Below are 20727 nucleotides of genomic sequence, written 5' to 3'. Positions count from 1 at the left end.
GGGACATGCTTCACTCCCTTCACCATCTTCGTTGCCCTATGATGAAGTTGCTGGTTCCTGTTTATTAAACCGCTAAGAGTGCAAAAATGTTAATTCAATATGAAAGAACAACGAGTGTCAGTGATGGCCGTGGGGAGCGGTTGCAGGGCCTGCTGCTCTCCCTGGGCCGCGGTTCCTCCCTCGTCCTGGCACAGCGTGTGCTGGGAGGACCTCACCGGGCCACACACAACCAGTGGCCGACGGTTCCGATCCCCCATTTTCCCGGGGTTCTGATACCCCGTTTCCCCCCACTCTCCCTCAACGCTCCCGCCGGGCGGGCACAGGGGGTAGGCCGTCAGGCGGGAGGGGCGGGGCGCGGCGATTGGCGGAGCGGCGATCGGCGGGCGAGGCGATTGGCTGGCGCGGCGTTCTGGTTGTCATGGCGGCGGCGGGGGCGGGGAGAAGCCGCGGGGGCCGCCGGGAGAGCGGGTCGTTCCGCGCCTGTGGTGACAGGCGGGCTGAGGAGGCCGTTAACCGCCGTTATCTGCCGTTAACCGCCGGGATGAGCAGCGGCGCCCGGCCCCGCGGCAGGAGGAGGAGGACCGCCCGCCCCAGCCCACCGTCCTCCGCCAGTTCCGAGGGCGAGGAGCCCCTTAGTCCCTCCGGCTGCTCCCCCGCGTCCCGCCCCAGCTCCCCGAGCGGCCTGGAGGATGAGGAGGAGCGGGCGGCGGGCTCCCGGAGCCGGTGAGGCCATAGGTAACCCCGGCGGCTGGGCCCGGCCTGAGGGGCCGGACTCTGGCCTGGCCTCCCTGCGCCTGAGGCTTAACGATTATTTCCTCTAAATATAGTTTTATTTATATAGGTAACTGCTTTAGGCACCTCGTTCCCTTTTCAGATATTTTGGGAGTTCGCAGGTCACAGCAATCTTTTCCATGGGTAGTTTAGTATTTTCTTGCGTTTGTAGAGTATCAATAAGCTGTTGACCTGAACCTCAGGGTCTTTGCAAGTTAAAAAGCTTCAGCCATTCCTGTCAGCATTCTTAGAGACTAAAAGGCTGTTTTGCTACATCCAAATCAGTTTTGTGTGTGTGCATCACACAGTTCTTCCTGTGTCTTAATTTCATTCACTGTTAATTATATGTGAACTTAATATGTCTTCTTTCCCTTGGGATCTCCTTTGCTTGACAGGAGAATAAATTCTTCTTGTTCTTCCCTTTAAAATAGAAGAGGGAAGAGCAGGGAGCGCATGTCTCGTTCTGGAGTATGACCTTCGCAGTGGGAAGTTTGCAGATCTGCGCAGTAACAGATGGGGGATGTAAGCAGCAAGACAGTTACATCCAACAGCAAGTGCTGGTGGGTAAGGGAAGGACAGGTCAGCCCCATGGGAGCGCAGGGTTCCAGTGCGGTTCTCAAACTCCCGTGGAGAACAGTGCACCCCTCCCAAGATGGACTGGAGTAGTATTGGCTACACTGGACTTTTCTTATATGCATTTATTGAAAAAGTTGCTAAAAGTCCAAGGAAAGTGTTTAAATGCAATCAGAAATAGAAGCTTTAGAGCAGGGGTGTCAAACTCATTTTCACCAGGGGCTGCATCAGCTTCATGGTTGCCTTCAAAGGGCCAAGTGTAATTTTAGGACTATAAATGCAGAAGTGCTAAAATCCCATTCAGCCCTTTGAAGGCAACTGCGAGGCTGATGTGCCCCCCTGGTGAAAATGAGTTTAACACCCCTGCTTTAGAGTGAGAAGCATATTAGCCTGTTTATGATCATTCCTGTTCCAGGTTTTCTGTTGCCTCTCCTTTTACTTCTTCCCAATATCCAATTCTCTTCACCTCTTTGAAGTTCTATAGCACTCATTTCAAACTATTATGTGTCTTTGCAGCTTGACACTATACTTGAAGCAGCTGTCAGTTTTGGGGTCTGTTGCTGCAGTATTCCCTGCAGTGGGAAGATGTAACTGAAGGCAACCTCTGTTAGGGAATGAGCTGGAACAATCTTATTAAACTCTGCAGGCACAATAAAACTTCACTCATGCATGCGCTGCATCCGAATGATACTGCTGCTGTGTTCTAATAAGTGTCTACCAAATGTTCATACAGCAGCTTCCGCATATAACTGCCAATGTCTCAAAGGTATAATAATAAAAAACACTTCTTGTGCAGCCACTACCCCTCCCACATATGCACACACTCTCAAAGAGTCTTTTTGTTGTTGTTGTTCTCTTAAAACTGCACAAAAATTAGCTGGAGGCAGACTTTTAACGTGGGAAGTACAGTATTTGCAAAGGGAAGAGCCAAAAACAAGGCCTTGTGAAATGATGTTAAGCATTTTCATACTTTCATTATGGATCAGTGCTAACGTTTGATGGCGTGACTATATGGTGAATGATAATCTCAGTGTTTTCTGTTAATCAGACTTCAGTTCTAATGCCAAATGTGTCTAATTTGATTTAAGATGCTTAACTACAAATGTGTGCTAGAGAATGTGGTGCTTTGAGAAGTCTGTTATTTTAGTTCTTCTGAGGAAGGTCATAGTTGTGAGTGTGCTGGCGTTTCAGAAAATTGTCCCATGAAATTCAAGGTCTGTGTGGCTCAAAATACATGATCACTGTGCCAGGGAGAGTGCGGCTGGGGCTGGGATGCCACTGGGAAGGGCTGGGTTCCAGTCTGTGCTCTGGTGCAGTATGAGAGCTTTAAACACAGTACTGCAGAAGAGGATAAGTGTTCAACAATTCTTCATATTCAGCTTGTGTTTTCCTCTGCTTAAAATTTTCTTTTACTTCTTACTTGTATACAGTAAGTGTTTAGTTTATTACTGTGGATTATTTTTTGAGACAACTTGAACTTTGTAATCACCAATACAAGAAAACACATAGTAAATACTTTTTTCTGAATTAATTCCTTCTCCTAGTACTTTTTCTCAGGTTGATCTAACATGTCAGTGCTATTCTAGTACAAAGTGCCATAATGCAAATCGTGCATAGCAAAAGAACGTGTTGAGGAAGTTTCCCTGCCCAAAATGTCAAGTCTGGACAAAGTTGTGTTGGTTTCCTGAATTTGAATGCATAATACTTTTATCCTTATCTTTAATAAAGTTTCAGAGAGTTATTTTCTAACAGGATGTGTTATTAGGCATTCTTAAGTTGCATCCCTCATTACATGTACCTGTTTAAAAACCGTCTCTGTTAAATTTTGGTCTGTGTTAATCCTGTAATCAGCCTGGGATGCAGCAGAAGGTGTTGGACACCTCTGGGCCTGGGCGTTGTTTGGCCTGTGTTGCTCCTGTCCATGCATTGTCTGTGTGTCAGGGTGTCCTGTCTGTCCCATTGTGCTACATTTCTGTGCCAACACAGCGTAAAGAGGTTTGGGAGCTGGTTCTGTGTGGGGAAAACACCCCCTTTCCAGGGTAGTTTCAGCGTGAATCAGTTCCCCTGGACATGTTGCAGCATGAACAGTATGTTGGTGCACACCCACGTGGGGAACGCAAATGGAGAAGAGTAGGACAAAACTCCTTAGCGTTAGCATTGTCCCCAAATGCTTTGCATCACAGAAATATGTTCTAAAGATTACTGGGATGTAAAATGTTTTGCAACGCTGTTCCCTGTGAACACATAATACTTCTGTATTGATGGAAACAGATATCTCATGCTTAAAAGAGATATTTCAGGAGTATTAGTATAATATGCTCGTTTGGATGCCTCTTCTGTAGCTTGTATTCAGCAAACAGAATTACTCACTGTAGTGAAGTATGTAGATAGGCAGGTATTTCTAGAGCCTATATGTCCCTATAAAATACTGATGTGAAGTCTAGTTTCACTGCTTTGTTTATAAAAAGTTCTGTGTAAGGTAGAAGAAATCTTATAAAGAAATCTATTGGCATATTTTCAATTTTTGTTGACTTAGAGCCTGATATACCGTCCAACTTATGAGGTAGTACATGTATAGAATATTATAAAAGATATTTCTGGCCTGGGGCTAGGATTCTTGAATTATTAATGAGTAAAGAAGTTATGAGTTATGCAAGGTATCCTATTAAGTCTAACAGAACCTTGTATAATAACGAGTGTTGTACACAAGCCATATATCTTAAGTATGTTTCCTGAGAAAGCTTTTTAGGGTGGAAAACTTTACCTATTAGAGTGAATGGATTCTTAATGCTGAGGTTGCTTGATATCATGAATCCAATTCTATAGGACTCAAAAGAAGAAAAAATATTCTTGATTATCCTTTGCTCAAACTAAAGGCCACTGGATACATGGGGTCTCTCAGTGACCAAGGGCAGGATGTGTTTGTAAAATCTCTGATTTTCCTTGCTTTCTGTATGTGAGAGGGAAGGTGACACTTTGTATCTGGTGTTAGTTTTTGTTTAGTTCATAAAAGGTAGTGTTTGAATCTGTTCTATAGTTTCACTAACAAGCTAGAATTTAATTGGTAAAATGTAAGGGGGGTGGTCAGATGTACTCTATAAATGTTATTCATCCATTCTGGAGGTTACTAAGCAAGTGGAAAAATAATCTAATTGTTGTCACAGTATACCGTAAAAGAAATGTCATTTTTCAAGTCAGTAGCGCTGCTTAACTTTTCAATCATATATGTTATAGATAATATTATTTCATATTTCTCATTTTTAATTCAGGAAGTCTGAAGACTCTGAAAGAGCAGTGGGGGGAAAAGGGTCGCCTTTGAAAGATAACCTTTCACCATGGGAAGAATGGTTCATTGGAAAAGAGAAGGAGCTACGTGCCCGCTTACAAGCTAGAGCTGCAGAGGTGAATACATTCAATTAACATTACGTTAAGTCTAACAGAAGACAACAAGCACCAAAACACAGGATTGTCTTGTTTTGGTTGCGGAAACTCAAGTAGTTTTGTCCACTTTTTTTAGTGTCTTAGGCTTCCATAGTGTTTGTGTTTGACAATGCTGACATGATTCATGCTACATGCATTCTATATAGCTAAATGCTGTACTTTGCTGAAGTGGTGCTGTACAATATTGTGCTTTTCAATCTCTCAGGTAATGGTTTGAGTTTAAAGGATTAAAACATTTATATAATTGGTACCTTGATTTTGATCATGGGTACATATGCCTGCATGTAGTTAGTAAAACACGACAGGGCATGTGCTGGGTGTACGTATGACAGGCTGCTTGGTTAGATATGAGCCATAGTGTAGTTACCCATTTAGTGTGTAATTACACAACTGTTTGGTGTCCTTTCCCAGGAGAGATTCCCCTGCCTCAGCATTGTTTTTTTCTCTCCTTCCATCTTTTGCCCCTTTGCAAATGAACAGTTGTTGAATACTGGGGCAGAATTAAGTGAGAATGCTATATCTTTCCTTGATTAATATGTTTGTAGTTGCAGTTTATTAAATGATACTATTGTATAAAATCAAATTGGAAGTATTGGGTAGTGGTTAGAACAATCACATCAAAGTTAGATCGCTTTTCACTTTAGTTACTGATTTACTATTTGACCTTGAGCAACATTCTAAACTTTCTGTGCTTCACCTCATCTGTAACGTGAATAAAACATACAGCTGTTTTATGTGGGCTACCTCATGCTGTTTATAAAACACCCACCTCTGGAAGGTTCTGGAACAGTCTTTTAGTGGTCAGCTTAACACCAAAATCTTTTGCTAAACTGGAGGAATATGTTCTGATCCATTAATATTCACCACACACTTAATGACTTTCCCTTTAGATTCCAGTTTGGTAATTGTCTATCCCTATTTTGATTTTTAAGTACAAAAAAAGAGCCGAAATAATTTCAGGTGTCATGTAGAAAATGAGATTTGTGTGTGGACTTCTCACGTGGTCTTGATGAAGAACCAAAGCAATTTATTCTGTGTATCGCACAATAGCATTTGTACAGTACTAAATGTGATCTAGAAGGTGTCTCTCTTAAATGTATGTTAAGAGCAGTCATGGGACAAGCATTACTTAAAGCCCTGTAGAAATTGGTGGAATAAGTAAGCATTTATTTTTAATTTGTAGGATTTTGAAAACATTAGATGGCAACTCAAATAGCTTATATGAGGAGAAAAAATACAATCGACCTTTTTGTAATATGCCAGAAGAGAATAAAACATGTGATTGTGATATAAAAATGTATTATTACGTTTACATGTAAAAAGTATCTAAGAAACAGCTGTGAAGCCCCAGATCTTTTACTGAGTCTGCCCTGAACATTGGAAATGTGGATGAACGTTTGGAGCGATAGTGGATGGGTCTTTAGAGATTCTGATGGTGCCATCCCCTTTTACAGAAGCCAGGATCCCTGCAACCCAAATGTCTCAGAACTCAAGGAGGTGTTAGTTGCTCTAACTTTGCCTCAATAGAGCAACAACTGTAATTTCAGACTATACCTGTATTGTGAATGTTTTCTTTGAGCTGTCTGTAGGCTCTTATTTTTTCTTGATGTCTTAATAAATTCAAACTCAGCATCACAAGAAAAAGGGATTCTCTCTGAGACTACAGCATAGAGACCATAAAATCAGTTTCATGGAAATAATTCCATCTACCTATATTTGAAGCTATGAATTTTCATTGAAAAATAGCACTTCTTGCCGATGCTACTGTTAGAGAAGCTAGACATCTCAAATTGTCATCTTAGTCATGTTTTTTCTTTATCAATTAGTTTCTTTGGAGAGGTATAAGTGATTGCCTATATACTGTATGTGCTATAAAGATACTTCAGAATTTCTTTTCTTCAGGCTAAAACTCCTGTTTCAACATTTGCTAAAATCTGTGATAATTTTGTCTTTAATAAGCTTTGGGTTGAGCCTTGAAGTTCCTGTAGTTCTGGTACTAAAAATTACAAATAATATTTTGCTTAGCTTTTGATGCCTTCCTGAATGCAGAGCAGTACACTGTATAAATTTTAAGTATTGTAGAAAACTTCTGCTGCAAATTAAGATTTCACTGACTGAAAGGGCATTTAAATAAGCTGAGGAATGATTTCTTACGTTCAGTTGATTCCGAAGCCCAATTAACATAATTATTTTCAGTTTGTATTCTAAAAATCATACATTTCCATTGATTGTGTTTCATCATATTTGTGTTGTCACTCATCTTTTCCAAACTCTTAATGAAGGAAAAATTTCAAACTGGAATGCATACATTGTGTTAACTGCAGCACTCTTTCCAGTGTTGAGTGTATTGGTGGAGATGATGCCCACAGATTTAAGATGTACACTTTTTTTTTAATTAGGAAATGAATACACAGCTTGAGAAGATGAAGCAAAAGCAAGAACGTGAAAGGAGGAAAAGGATAGCTGAAGAGAAGCACAAGGAATGGGTACAAAAAAAAAGAGAGGAGGTAAACATTGCTTTTGCTGCAAATATTCTAGCACATGCTGAAGTAAACCTATGTAAAATTTCCATAGACTGTTTGAACAACCATATTTTTAGTTTGCTGAATGAATGGCTATTTTAATTGAAAATTATAAAACCACTCCAACATAGTGAAACATTTTTCCAAGGCCATTTGTTCGGTGTTTTGTTTTGGTTTGGTTTTCATAAGGTATAAAGAGATTTGTTTGCTGAGTAGCCAGATAACTGACAATTATCCTATATTAGCCTTCTTCTAATTATAGCTGGGGCTCTGGTCTGCAGTATACCCTGCTCTTTATGACTTCTTAGGGTCAATGCCCAAGCATTTTGGGTAAAACGTACATCTTCACTGACTGCAATGTCTTGTACAGCAAGTAGAGCCCGAAGAAGGATTTAGTTAAATACCATTGTGGACAGGCAAATAGTATGGTAGAGTTTAGAGGGATAATTGAGGTGCGAGGCCAGATTCAGGAAATTCTCGGTATACCACAGTTAGCAGTTGGGAATTCCTTCATCCAAAAAGTCATTTCTGAGAGGGATCAACATTTTTTTTTTAAGTTCTCTTCAGAGGGATGCCTGAGTCCAGGGTCAGGAGACAGAATCCTGACCTCAGTGGGCAGCGTACAGCTCTGTGTCACACAAAGCAGCCACGTGTACTGGGTGGCAAAATGGGAATGTTTGTGAGGCTTGGGCTTGTTGAGCCCGTGGTAGTTTGTGGGCACATGCATTCGTTATCGAATAGTCTATAGCAATACCAGTTGCTTACTGTTCTGTACTTCTGGTTCTGAATAAAATCAGATGAAAATTGACTAAAAATACCACAGTGGCACCAGCTGGGCTAGATATCCAGACCTCATGCATTTGTCTTCACCATTGCAGAACTCCTCCTTCAGATTCAGTCTGGAACCGCCAGAATGACCTGTGCTTGGATCTAACCTAATTGCTCTTAGTCTTAATGGTAACTGGATGATTGGCATGAACCCGCCCCAAAACCAATGCTGCTTTAAGCGTTTATTATGCTATAGGAAGGTTCTTATTAAACTACACAGCAAAAAGTACGTTTATTATTCAATACAAGCAATGCTATTTTTCTCTTCTAAAATGCAAATTAAATTATAGGTGTCTTTGACTGTTGGTTGGCTTGAAAGAGTTTGGACTGCCTGTTAGAATTGTTCACAGTTTAAAGTTCTTGTTCTCTCTCCTGCCACCTCCCATTCCTCTGCCTTCCAACTTCTGCAAACTTCTACCTATTTCTGTCCTCCAAAGACCTTTGTCTCTGTGGATTTACTGATTAACAACTATTTTATTGTCAGTGGGAACAGGAGGTCTTTTTTGTGGTAATCACATCAGCCCAAAGGACAAGGGAAAAAAACATATTTGTGTCTGGACTTTATCATATTATGTTTTGGAAGGATAAGGTCATCTTTAGGCCGTGTCCCAAGCTTTTACCAAAAGTAATCTGATTTTCATTTAATTCAGATGATTCACTGGCTCGTCTTTTCTGTAAACCGCACTCAAATCAACAACAAACTTGACTTAAAAGCTTAGCTGTCTTTAGGGTATTAACTGCATAGATCTTACCATTTCAAGTTTCCACAAGATTATCTGTGGATCTGTACACAGACTGGAGGATAAATATATCAGTTAGGTGACTAAGAAGTTGTTTAAAATCACATGAAGATTTCACATAAAGTTTAAGGTTAGATCCATGAGCACTGACAGTCGCTATGATTTTCTTGGGGCGCGCGTATACATCTCATATTTGGGAAAGCTCACTTCATTTTCTCCTAGAAGCATCAAAAAATGAGGCAAAACTTGCAGTATTCTTCACTGAAATACACATTAAGAACTCACCTTTCTCATATCCAGTTCCTGATTCTGAGCTCCTGTGTGTGGACTGCAGGAAATGCTTTACTTGACAGGAGATGGTACTTTGGGGCTTGGATTTCAGATCTCCCAGAGTCTTTGTCCTGGCCCACTGCTAGATACTGGACTGGTGAAGGAAGTAAGGCATGGTTGAGCATACATAGAACTTTTTCCTTCTTCTTGAGCATCCAGCACCAGGAGAATCTTTGAATGCAAGAGACATTTTTGTCAGAATTGGGTCGTTTGTATGCGCATGGGAGAATTCTGCTGGTTTTCTGTATGCCAAACCAGTTTTCTTGCGCTTTGTTGCATGGCAATGCCAGCAGTGATGTTGTTACTGTGAAATATAGCCCTTTAGGGTCAGGTTAGGAAGCAAAACTTGAGCACTCTTTTTGTTCACTGGCAGTTTCATTTTTTATTTTTAAATATATATTTAAATCTACATGCTGTGAAGTTTTTTATGCTTTAAATCATTTTACATAAACTTTCTTTGAAAGTGAAGGAATCATAACCATTTAATATTCTTCTATGTAAATAGCTTTTGTGATTTTTAAAGGTTGTAAGTGAGCTAGAAGTAATATTTTGAAATATGAGCTATCAAAGTACGTTCTAAACCATGAAATATGTTCATGCAAATATGGCAAAATTTTGCAACTCACTAGGAACTAAGAACTTAATAAATTCAACTCTTAGGTGCTGTCCTGGTTCTACAAGTGCCTTTACAATTTTCAGTAAGACACCAGATCTCTCCTGGACAAAAATAGTCTTACTTGACTTGTAATAGAGCTCTTCTTCTTTTAACAAGTCACAGGAATATAAGTCAAAATATTTTAGCTCTAAAATATATCCAAAGGTTCTTTTGATTCCAGAGGAAAACCTGCTTGAACCCAACATGATTTTGTATGTAGTCAGTTCTGGGTTATTGTTAGATTTATTGATTAAAATGAGGTGGGCATGATTAGAAATGCTGAGCAAGCAAATCTGGTGTTCAGTGTCATGTTTTCATTATTAAAGTAGCCTTGATTTGAGTGGTATGCAGAAACGAACAGAGATCAGCAAAGCCATTAGAATCCGTCTTAATCTTTCTGGAATGTTACAACGTTTGCTTGATTGCTAATTGCTGTATTTAGACTTCAACTTGGTAGGGAGCTCTGTGGAGGCAGCTCATAGCTGAACTGTGAAGCTTAAAAAGAAAGGAATTGACATCCTTGGTTCCCATCTCATCATAGAACTAAATCCTGAATAGGTAGTGAAAACTTAACTACTGTCTCATTTCTTCAGGTTAGAATTAACATTTGTGAAAACTTATTTTCTCTGTGTCTCTTCATTCTGGAACTTTGTGTTTTTTGGGGGGGCGGGGAGAAGAGCAAGAAAGGACCCATGCTTAGTGGAATGAAGTTTGTTATTGAAAATAAAACGAAGAGGTAGAGAATGGCTAGAATTTGTCATTAAAAAAAGAGACCTTTGAAGTCTATCATTTCATGTTTATATACTGACTCTTTGTAGATACTGAACAGATCAGTTAACTTCAGTCATTGTTCTTCACCACTGAAGTTTAAAAAAAACCAACCAACACCACCCTCACCTCATCCCCCCGCCAACTGTATCTTGGAATTATTTGGATTGCAGGACCTACTTGTGCGATACCTTTTGAAAATCTCCTCTCCATAGTAGCATCTTTTTGTCTTGTCAGATATGTTCTTGCTTAATAAATGAGAGTTTTGTGACCATTTGCCTTAGCAGGCTGTAGATGGTAGGTGTTTTCAGACTTGGGTAAATTACAGTTTAAGAAGGAAGATAAGAAGTAACTGCTTAACATCTTCAAAATATTTGGGAATTGCATTTCCGATTCCTTCCAAGGACTTTTCTCTCTCATCTAAATTCTGATGGATTAATATGTGACAACAAAACTCTGGCTGGGTATAAAAATATGCAAAAAAAAAAGCAATAGGTGAGGTCAGAGATGTTCGGAATTGTTCACTCATTCATACTTTCTTTTGTAGTGTTTCCTTTGAAGACCACCGCTATTCAGAGTTTGTCCAATATCGTTCAATTCCGAGTTCCGTCACGGTGTGGCCAGGCACTGGTTCTACTGCCTGATAACTTACTGTGTTCTACTCAGTGGAAGTTTCTGGAGATGCTAGTGAAAAGCTTCTGTTCTGTTCTGGAAAATATGTAAGCTGCTGTCTGAAACCTGTTTTTTTTTTCCCTCATTTGCCCTTGACTTAGTCAATTCAAGTCATGTGTAGCATTCTTCCAGGACTTTACCCTTACAATCTCATCTCCCAAGAATGAGGTTGAGTTTAGTTTAAAAATCCTTTGTCTTTCCAGGCTCCTGTTCTTCCTTTATTCAGTGTCCTCTTACTGCTATTTCTCTAAAGAACTGAGGATGGTTTTGACTATGGAGGTTTATGTAGTTTCATATGAAATGTTGTTATCTTCATGTAAACAGGGCCCCAACCTCTGCCTTTGTAGTTTCTAAGCATAATTTGCGTTTAAGGCTTGCCTGCCTATCAAGAGCACTGTGCTTGCAACACTGTATCTGAAGAACCCCAGGTGTATATGACTTATTTCCTAATGCTTTGCCCTAGAATAGGAAGCTTGTTGTTGACGGGAGCAAGTTTTTTTCCTCTTCCTATTTTACATGAACTTTTGATCCTGTGATGTGGAGTCTCTTTCATTCCTATCAAAAACTATGGGGTTGAGCACTTAAATAAGGTACATGTAATGGCTGAATTACTGATTAATTGCCTTGAAGTTGAAGTACCAAAGGCTTTGAGAAATGCATTGTGCCTGCATAAACTGAAGTGTCTGTAAATTACTGTGACTGTTTAGAACTTTGGTGTAACACTCAGAACCTCTTATGCATTAATGCTGAATAAAATATGAGGATTAAAGGCCAGGCCTGATGACAAGAGCTTTTTGATTAAGTATTTTAAAAATTAACACTAGCACAGTGCACTCTGCCCTCTGTGGTCTATTTAATATGGTATCTTCCAGTCATGTTTAACCTGACTATATTGACTCTGCAAAGCTACTTCATTCTTAGAATTTGGTAGCTCATGTTGTTAACATCCTTGTCTTAGTCTTTCATGTAATACTTTATGCTATATTAATAACATATCTTGTGTTCTAAGAACACAAGCAGCGAAGTTACACATTTTACATTGGAGAAACTTATTATTCTAATGCCAATCTTAATTGGACTGTAGCATTTCTAATACTTTCTGTGTTGTTGAATAGAGAATAAGGCATCGCTTTTCATTTTTTTCTTAAAATTAAATTTGGGCAAAACAAGCATTAATTGTGAACTTCGTTCAGCTTTTCTTTTGTTCATTTTTTCTTTCAGTAAGTCCCCATTACTTACTGAAAAATATAATTTTAATGGAAAACAGGTGCAGGATGGGAAAATTCTGTTTCGGTGCTTTTTCATTGGAAATTTTGTTCTTACAATTTACTTTGCTATTGACTGACAGTCTTTATGAGAAAGTTCCAACTCTTACTCCAAAGGCTTTTGTTTTTAATGCATATTTTATCTCACCATTGTTAATATAGAACACAGATTGTTCAGCAGTTTGAGCATGACTTTCAAGTCACACTGGCTCGTGCTCTCTTTCTTTCATCCAAGGAATTGTTAATTATTTTGTGAGGAGTGGTACGGCTTCAAGAGAAGCGGTGGAAAATCCTGTCGTCCCAGCCCACAGCCTGACTGATGGAATATTCTCCCCACTGTGGGACGTGTTAGTTTGAATCCTCCCAGGCAGAAGGGGGATGAAATCCAGATCTTCCCTCTCCTACGTTCATGTTCTAACAACTGAATTGTTCTGAGTCAAAGCAGTGGTTGATGCTGCATTTATGTAGAACCTGATGTGCTCTGGTTTTTGCTGACAGTTTAGACTTGAAAGAGATGCTGAGATGTTCACCTTTCTCAAGACTGAACCCTTTCAAGAAACATATTTGTTAGGGAAGTTAACTTGAATATCTAGAATAAATACTTTCCAATCTTGAAAACCAGCTTGCATTTAAGACTTTAAATATTCTGTTTACATACCTGAGTCTACCTTTACATATCTGACCTTTTTGTGACTCTGGGCTTAATTTCATAAGATTGCTTGTTTATTTGTTTTGAGGTTTTTGTTTTGCTTGTTCATTTGGGGTTATTTTTGTTTGTTTGTTTGTTTTCTGTCTATTGTGAGTTTTTCAGCATCTAGACCTGGAATACTTTACAAAACAGGCTCTTTTTTTCCCCTCTTTAGTACAGTGCTGATGTGTCTTTACTCAAAACTTTCCTGTGAGGTTGTGCATGACCACTGCCATGTTTATAATTTCAGGTTGTAGCAGAATCTTAATTGCATCTAGACTTACTTTTAGATTTCTGTAAGTATAATGAACTAATTTCTCATGGTTAGTGTTAGAATGAGTTTTAGATAGACTTGTGGAGGAGGAATTCAGGGTGACAGGTGATTAAAATACAAGCACTTGTGTATTTCAGCAGCATTCATGGTGTGTTCATTCTTCTGAAGACCCTGAGAGTGTTCAGGGACAAAGTGCATTAAGACCTTGTCATTTATATTGAGTACCCATGACAAAGGAAGTTTGGGAGAAGGATCCATGTGTGTAACCACCTTAAAATTCTTCAGTTACTAGGCTGCAGTGGGCTCTGCTTGGACATGTGTCAACTTGAGCAGTAAATCATTGCAAACCTGCCTGCTGGCAGACAACTGCAGCTCCGTGTTGGTTCACTGACCTCCTTTCAGCTTCTTCTTTTTACATGCTGATTCGGAAGAGATTGAAGAGATATTTCTGTGGGCTCAGCGTGGTGAGCTAGGGCTAAATTGCAAAGATAATTGGCCGAACAACTCAGATTTCTGAGGCTGCTAAATGTGATTGACGTTCAGGATTATTATGAGGATAAACGAGGAAATTTGGGTGTATGTTCTGATGTTGGCAGTGTGGACTTTTCCTGTATTTTGCCATCAGTCAGCATAAAATGATGATAGAATTTGGGAACTAAGATGTCAGAGCAAACAGCTATGAAATAGAACCATCACTTATGTATGAAAAGAAAAATGTCGCATGCTGCAGAGCAGAAAATTGGGAAGGACTGCTGTGAGAATGATCTTAAAAGTATAAACCACAACATGAATTTCTGGGAATATTTCTGTTCAGTGACACTCTACATAGAAAATGCAGAACAGAAGGCAGCTCTGCATTTTACCCTTTCCAGCCTCTCGTTTAATCATTGATATAAGCATACAGAAATATCTACTGTATTAATTTGCTTCTAGTTGGATATAGTGTCTCTTTTTCAATGGCAATAGGGCTTTTTTCTGCCTGGAAAATTATTTAATGTTTCTATCTTCTGTCAGGAAGAAAGCGGGATGCTTCTTCAAATTTGAAATTCATTAGATGATTCTCCCCATATGCATAGGTCTGATTTTTCTTGAAAAGTCAGTAGTTCTGCTGATGAAACACTGGGTTGGTATTGACTCAGTGTGACACATAACTGAGTCACCATCGCCGCTTTGTGGGACGACTGGATTTGGTTTGGGTGGGAATTTTCAAATACTGACCTGACCTGGCTTCGTTGGGTTCTGAGGTTTGACAGGATCAGGATCACAGCCCAGAGCGATGAACCCACAGGGCAGATTTGTATCCTTTCTCCTTAATAATGTGTTTGGGTGGGGTGGTGGGAGAACAAGCCTTTCTTCCAATGAGTAACTGCATGTTTTACAATCAATACCTTAATTTATGTAGTACCTGTAATCATATTTTAAAGCATATGGAAATTCAGTTTGGTGAATAGATCATGTCTGTTTCGAACATGAGATCAAAGAGAATTTTTAAAAGCCAATCTGACCCCACCAAGCTTAAACAAATTAGAAATTTCCCTCCCCTCATGTATACGTGGAAGGAGAATGGAGGGAGGATTGAAGAACATGTACATTAAGTACACGTTCCTAGCATTTTTGATAGGCTTGTATAAGGGAAAGTGACGAGGATGGAGGAAGCTGGGAAGAGCAGGGTGACAGGAGTTTGACATGAAACAGGTTATGAAAGCAGCTGGGAATGCGGTACACACTAATTTTATGAACGAAAAGCCGGTCTGTGCAGGAAAAAAGAGGGAGAGTTTCTGATCTGTCTGCAGAATAATTTCCAGGCAGCTGCAAAGTCTGCAGTTCTGTGGGGAGTCTCCCTCTCGTAAGGATGTCTCACTGGAAGTAAAACTTCACAATAGTTGTGGCTTTCATGGTAGTGTGCGTGGTATATCATGGTTTACACAAGACCTAATTTAACTTTGGGTCAGCCTAGATAGTAGCTAAACTCATCTGAAGTATTGTGATTAAGGATATGTAATTTAAGAAGCTTCCCTGCCTTTTAATTACAGTCTTCAGAAAGGTTTTTAGTCTCAGAAATATTGAGAAGTGTCTGAAGTGTTTTAAAAAAATGTATAAATAAATAAAATGCAAACATAATAGCATAAGGAGTCCTGAAAGTAAATCATTTACCATGTTTTGCGACAAGTTTATCTGTTTAAAACTGCTTTATCTGGAATCTAGTGATCAACAGGTTCTGTCTTCAAAGAGCTTAAAATATGATTTTACAAATTACAATTTGTAATTGTGTAAGAAAATTAACTGTTCCTCAAAAGAATTTCCCATTGAAATATACTGAAAAGTTTCTATTCTGTTTCATGTAGGAAAGAAGAGAAAGGGAAAAAAAGTTGAGCAAAGAAATGGCAGAAAAAGCCACAAGGGAACTAGAAAAAATGCAGCTACAAGAAAAGGCTGAAGTAAAGTATAAAGAATGGTTAAAGAAGAAGAGAGCTGAAGAGGCAGAAAAGAAGAAGAAAGAGAAGGTATTAATCAACTAATCATTTATTTGGATGAAGTTACCTAATCTGTAACTTATGTTAAATATCTTGATTGGTTAAATTGATTAGAATATATCAGATGGCAGTGTTGTGCATGAAAAGAACTTGCAAAAGTTGTAGTGTTTGTGCATTGAAGACTTCAAAGTATGATCAGCAAAGCAAGGGGCATATTAAAGCATTTCTGTTAATAGTCTTTGCAAACCCACTGCAGTTGCGGTACGATAAGGGAAATACAAGCCACCCAGTGTACCTTTGTTACTCAGTCTGTTGCATGGTGACCCAGACACAAAATAGGTGGCATTATGTGGATTTTTCTCCCAGGATCACTGGTATTATTATACTTGCACATATTTTTTAATTAAAAACAGTTTTCTTCATATCTGTCCGTAACAATCTGATGCTAGGAGTTCTAATTTTAATGTTATTTTAATTGATCACCTATCTGTTTTTATATTGAGCTTCACAAGACCTCTCACTTAGTATAAGCTTCCTGAAGTATGGGCTTTGAGGTCCTCTAGTTCACTAGAACAAATGCTCTGTCAAGGCTACGCTTGCAGGAATCATCCAGAATTCCTCTGAAATATCACAGATTGGTAATGACTATGCTTGAAAACTAGGAGATGTATGACCAGATGTCTTATCTGTGAAGTTGATTGGTTATCTTTTAATTAACATTACAGTATTATTTTTCAGTAGAATATGAATATCCTAGGAGTGCTACACTACTGTTGTAGCTAAGTGTGGGGGACAATTGTGATGAGAGAAATTTATCTATATTCCCTCTGTAATTATAGCAGTTGTTTTTAAAGTGCAGAACCCATTTGTAAGTATTTCACAAGTATGTATCATAATTTATTCAGATTAACTTTGAAACACTGTTACCTGTATCAGATCAGTTTTCAGACCTTAGTGACATTAATTTTGTAGTATTTCACAATTTCCCATATAATTGAAACACGCTTAAATATTCTGTACTGATGGTGTTTATTTCCTGCTTAACAAACTGGTTCTGGGTCTCTGCTGAGCTGCTACATTGCACAGCACAAGGAGCCTGAAACCCAAGAAAATTCAAGTCATCAGACAGGCTTAAAACATGTGCATTCTTATAGTTACATCTTCATTACATAGGTTCTTATCAATTAAACTGAGTTTAAATCCAGCTGCTGTACTTAAACATTTGTATTGGAAATATATTCAGCAGTCTTGGAATCTGCAAAAGATTTATTTACAATTCTGTGTATATTGTAGAGTACTTTGTTATATCTTAGGTTTTTTTTTTTTTTTTTTTTTAATTTTTAGGAGAAAGAAAAAGAAAGGGAAGCTGAACTACAGGAAAAGAAAGAGAGATCGGAGAAGATCTTTAAGGAATGGCTACATAATGCCAGAAATAAACCACGTCCTGTTTTAAATGGTTATGGCTTCCCACATGGGAAGTCTACAGGTCTGTACTCCTGCTGCACGTATGTAGTGAGTTAGGGTTGTGGTTCCTTCCCTCTAATCAATGTAAAATAATTAAATTTTGTTTAAATATATATGTGTATATATACATACACACAGATACACTTTTGTCTTTATTGTTTTCATAGAATTTAAATTATTATTATTTGAACTAGCAACAGAAAATACTTTAGGACCTGAAGTCCAGGCTCTGAAGATTTTAGCAAATGTATAAAGCAGGTGAACGACGTTTGCTCTTCTGCTTACATCCATTTGTAGATGGTGATACGTTTTACCTTTGTGGGTTTGTTTTTGGACTTTCATTACTTCCCAACAGCTCCAATTACTTGTTCAAGTGATTTTTGAAAAGCATTTATATACTCAGTTGCATTCATGCAATACAATATGTTACAGACTTTGTTTTACCCAACCATATGATGTATACACTGAAATTTCACTACAGACAAATGACTGACAGGGCAACATGTTCCTTCTGTTGCATTTTAGGTTTTCTGATATTGCCTTATGGACCCTAGATTATTAATGTGTATGTGGATAATTACTGTATTTGTCACCTCAAAAAAATGAAGAATAACAGTTAAACAAAGATGGAAAAATGTGTGAGCTTTGCGTATTTGGTGACAGGAAGTTATAAATGCTTTGAAACAATGCAGAGCAACCAATTCGTAGACATACAACAGCTTTTAGATATACAAAGGGCTGAGCATTCTGAATGTTTCACAGCATTTGACCTTCCCTTTTTTTTAATAGAGATGAAGAATATGCCATTTATTAGTATATAAAAAAAGGTGGAAGATTCATTACTTTGATTCATTTCAATTATGTGACGTGCCTGTGCTGTCATCCTCTGAAGGTGCTGTTGAGTCTCTTAGTCCAGTTGATTATTATTACTGCTTGCATTGTAAAGCTTGTAGTGCAAGTATTCCTTTTTAGTTACTGTGTATTTTTTAAATGTTTCAGGGTGTGTTAATGGAAATTTGTATCCAGCTCCAGCATATTGTAACCCCATTCCTTGGAAACCTGTACATGTGCCTCCTCCAAAGGAAGACAATGTTCCTACCATGAAGAAGAAGAGACCTGTGTCTTGTCAGTCACGTGCATCTTCATCTATGGTAATTCATAAACCCAAGAGCAGCCGTTGTGTTGGATCCTTGTGCAGAAAGCAGTTATAGTGCGGAAAACAAATCCGTTCTTATGATCTTGAGTGAACTGGGCCATAAATACGAAGTTATATGTAGTTATATGTCCAAAACAGGCTGCTCTACTTTTTAGAAAATGTTTGTGAATGTTTTGTATTTATAGCTAATTGACCTATCAGCTTTTTTATATGGTTTTTATATGTTGTTTTTTAGTAAAAAAAAAACAAAACAAAACAAAACAACAAAAAAGTACTATTTAGCCAATTGTAGTGGGACTGTACCTCAATACTAATAAAATGCACAGGTTTGTTTATTCCTTTCCTCTTCTGTTGTTGAAGGAGCTCTTTTATCGATGTAATTATTCTTTTGGGCCACAGTGTAACTGGGTTATTTTAAAGGTGCTTCCTGCCACAGCTGGGAGAGGAGCTGACAAAGGGAAGCTCTTTGCTGGACCTGATATGTGCAAACAAGGGAGACTGATGAGGGACATGAAGGCTGGGGGCAACTTCACCTGCAAAGACTGTGGGACGGTGGTGTTCAGGATCCTGAGAGGAGGAAACAGAATCATAAGCCTGAAGTTCAGAAGAGCAGTTTTGGTCCTGTTCAGGAACTTGCTTGAAAAAATCCCATGGAATATGGTCCTGGAATAAAGGGTGGTCAGGGAATGCTGGTGATTTTCAAGGTTTGCTTCCTCCAAACTCAAGGATGGTCAATGCCAGTGAGCAGAAAGTCAAGCAGGAGTGACAGAAAGCTTACACAGATGGCCAAAAGTAAAAAGGAAGCATATGCGAGGGGGAAGAAGGAACAGGTGACCCTGGTGGAATATATTATAGAAACAATGTGCAGAGGTGGGATTAGGAAAGCCAAAGCCCATCTTGAGTTGAAGATAGCAAGGAATGTGAAGTGCAAGAAGAAGCACTTCTGTAGGTATATCATGAACAAAATAGAAACCAGGATAAATGTGGGCCCACTGCCACATGAAACAGGGGCTTGGTGACAATGGACACAGTAAAGGCCAAAACACTCGATGCCTTCTTCTATTTTTTTTTTTCCCCTGGGCAATCTGCTGATTGATCTCAGCAAGCACAGGTCCTAGAGTCCAGTGGAAAAGTCAGGAGCAAGGAAAACAACCTTGGTGGAAGAGGATCAGCTCAGGAACATCTAAACACACTGGACACCCATGAGTGTCTGATTAGGGAACACCTGTGAATGCCCCAGCTGGCAGGGCAGGAAGGGAGGGACCATCAATCAATAGACAGGGTGCTCAGCCAATGAGGTGCCCAGAGCCAGGGAAGCTTCTGGGCCATGCTCCTAATGACCACAGCTGCATCCGACCTGACTTGAAAATGGGGTGGTGCTGAAGCCCTGCTTGGAATGGTCTTCTCAGAGCAAAGAGACTGTGAACAGAGCCCTCCTCTGAGGTCAGGGATACCACCTCTTCTTTTGAGTTGCAAAGTAGTAATATCCCCAACTGGTATATCGAACCTGCAGTTTATCAAATGTTGCTGGAGTGCTGACTGATTTTGGATCACCTCCCATTTACACTGGTTTCTGTTTGGTTTTGGTACGAAATTAACTTTAATTTCAGCTTATTATTTGTTTGGGGTGGTGTCGAGGGTTAAGATTGCGGGGTGACAATCAAACCCTGGCAGATGTATTGTTAACCTCCTCTCCCCCCCACTTCCCCCTTTTGCCCCTCCCTCTCCCCCCTTCCCACTCAGGACAGGCGATCGGGAGGGAAAGAAGGACAGAGAGGAGAGAGTTGGAAAAGTTAAAGATGTTTTACTAATGCTACTAATAAGAATAGAGAAAATAATACAAAATATACAAAACCAATCTTGTAAGTCTCAGCAACTGCAGAGCCAGCACCCAAAGTCCTGGATTAGACTCTGTAGCCAACCGGAGCTGGATTCAGTCTCTCACTAGGCCTCAGTTCGCAGGGACGACCAGCAAGGTCCTCTCCTAATGTCAGCCATGAGGAAAAAAGGGAAAGAGAGCAAAAAGGGACGAGATCCTCGTGATCTCCCACTTTTATATGAAGTATTCACGTGAATGGAATGTTATACACCGTTGGTCAGTCTCTC

At 39.3% G+C, this 20727-nt stretch overlaps 1 protein-coding gene across 2 annotated transcripts; it reads left to right on the top strand.

The window, feature by feature from the left end:
* Positions 1-455: 455 nt before the first annotated feature.
* Positions 456-18956, top strand: CCDC34 (coiled-coil domain containing 34). 2 transcript variants are annotated; one of them, XM_065839679.2, is made up of 6 exons: positions 602-735; positions 4614-4746; positions 7185-7292; positions 15873-16031; positions 17346-17487; positions 18465-18956. In XM_065839679.2, exons 3-6 carry the CDS (start codon positions 7188-7190, stop codon positions 18674-18676), a joined length of 618 nt encoding a protein of 205 aa, XP_065695751.1. In that variant the 5' UTR covers positions 602-735; positions 4614-4746; positions 7185-7187; the 3' UTR covers positions 18677-18956. The 2 variants fall into 2 exon arrangements, with proteins under 2 accessions (XP_065695750.1, XP_065695751.1); XM_065839678.2 differs by lacking the exon at positions 18465-18956 and having other exon boundaries at positions 456-723; positions 17346-18458.
* The last annotated feature ends 1771 nt before the right edge of the window (positions 18957-20727 follow it).

The sequence above is a fragment of the Patagioenas fasciata genome, chromosome 5, assembly GCF_037038585.1.
Source record: "Patagioenas fasciata isolate bPatFas1 chromosome 5, bPatFas1.hap1, whole genome shotgun sequence".
NCBI lineage: Eukaryota > Metazoa > Chordata > Aves > Columbiformes > Columbidae > Patagioenas > Patagioenas fasciata.
Note: the sequence above shows the minus strand (reverse complement) of the source record. Positions and strands in the feature narration are given on the sequence as shown.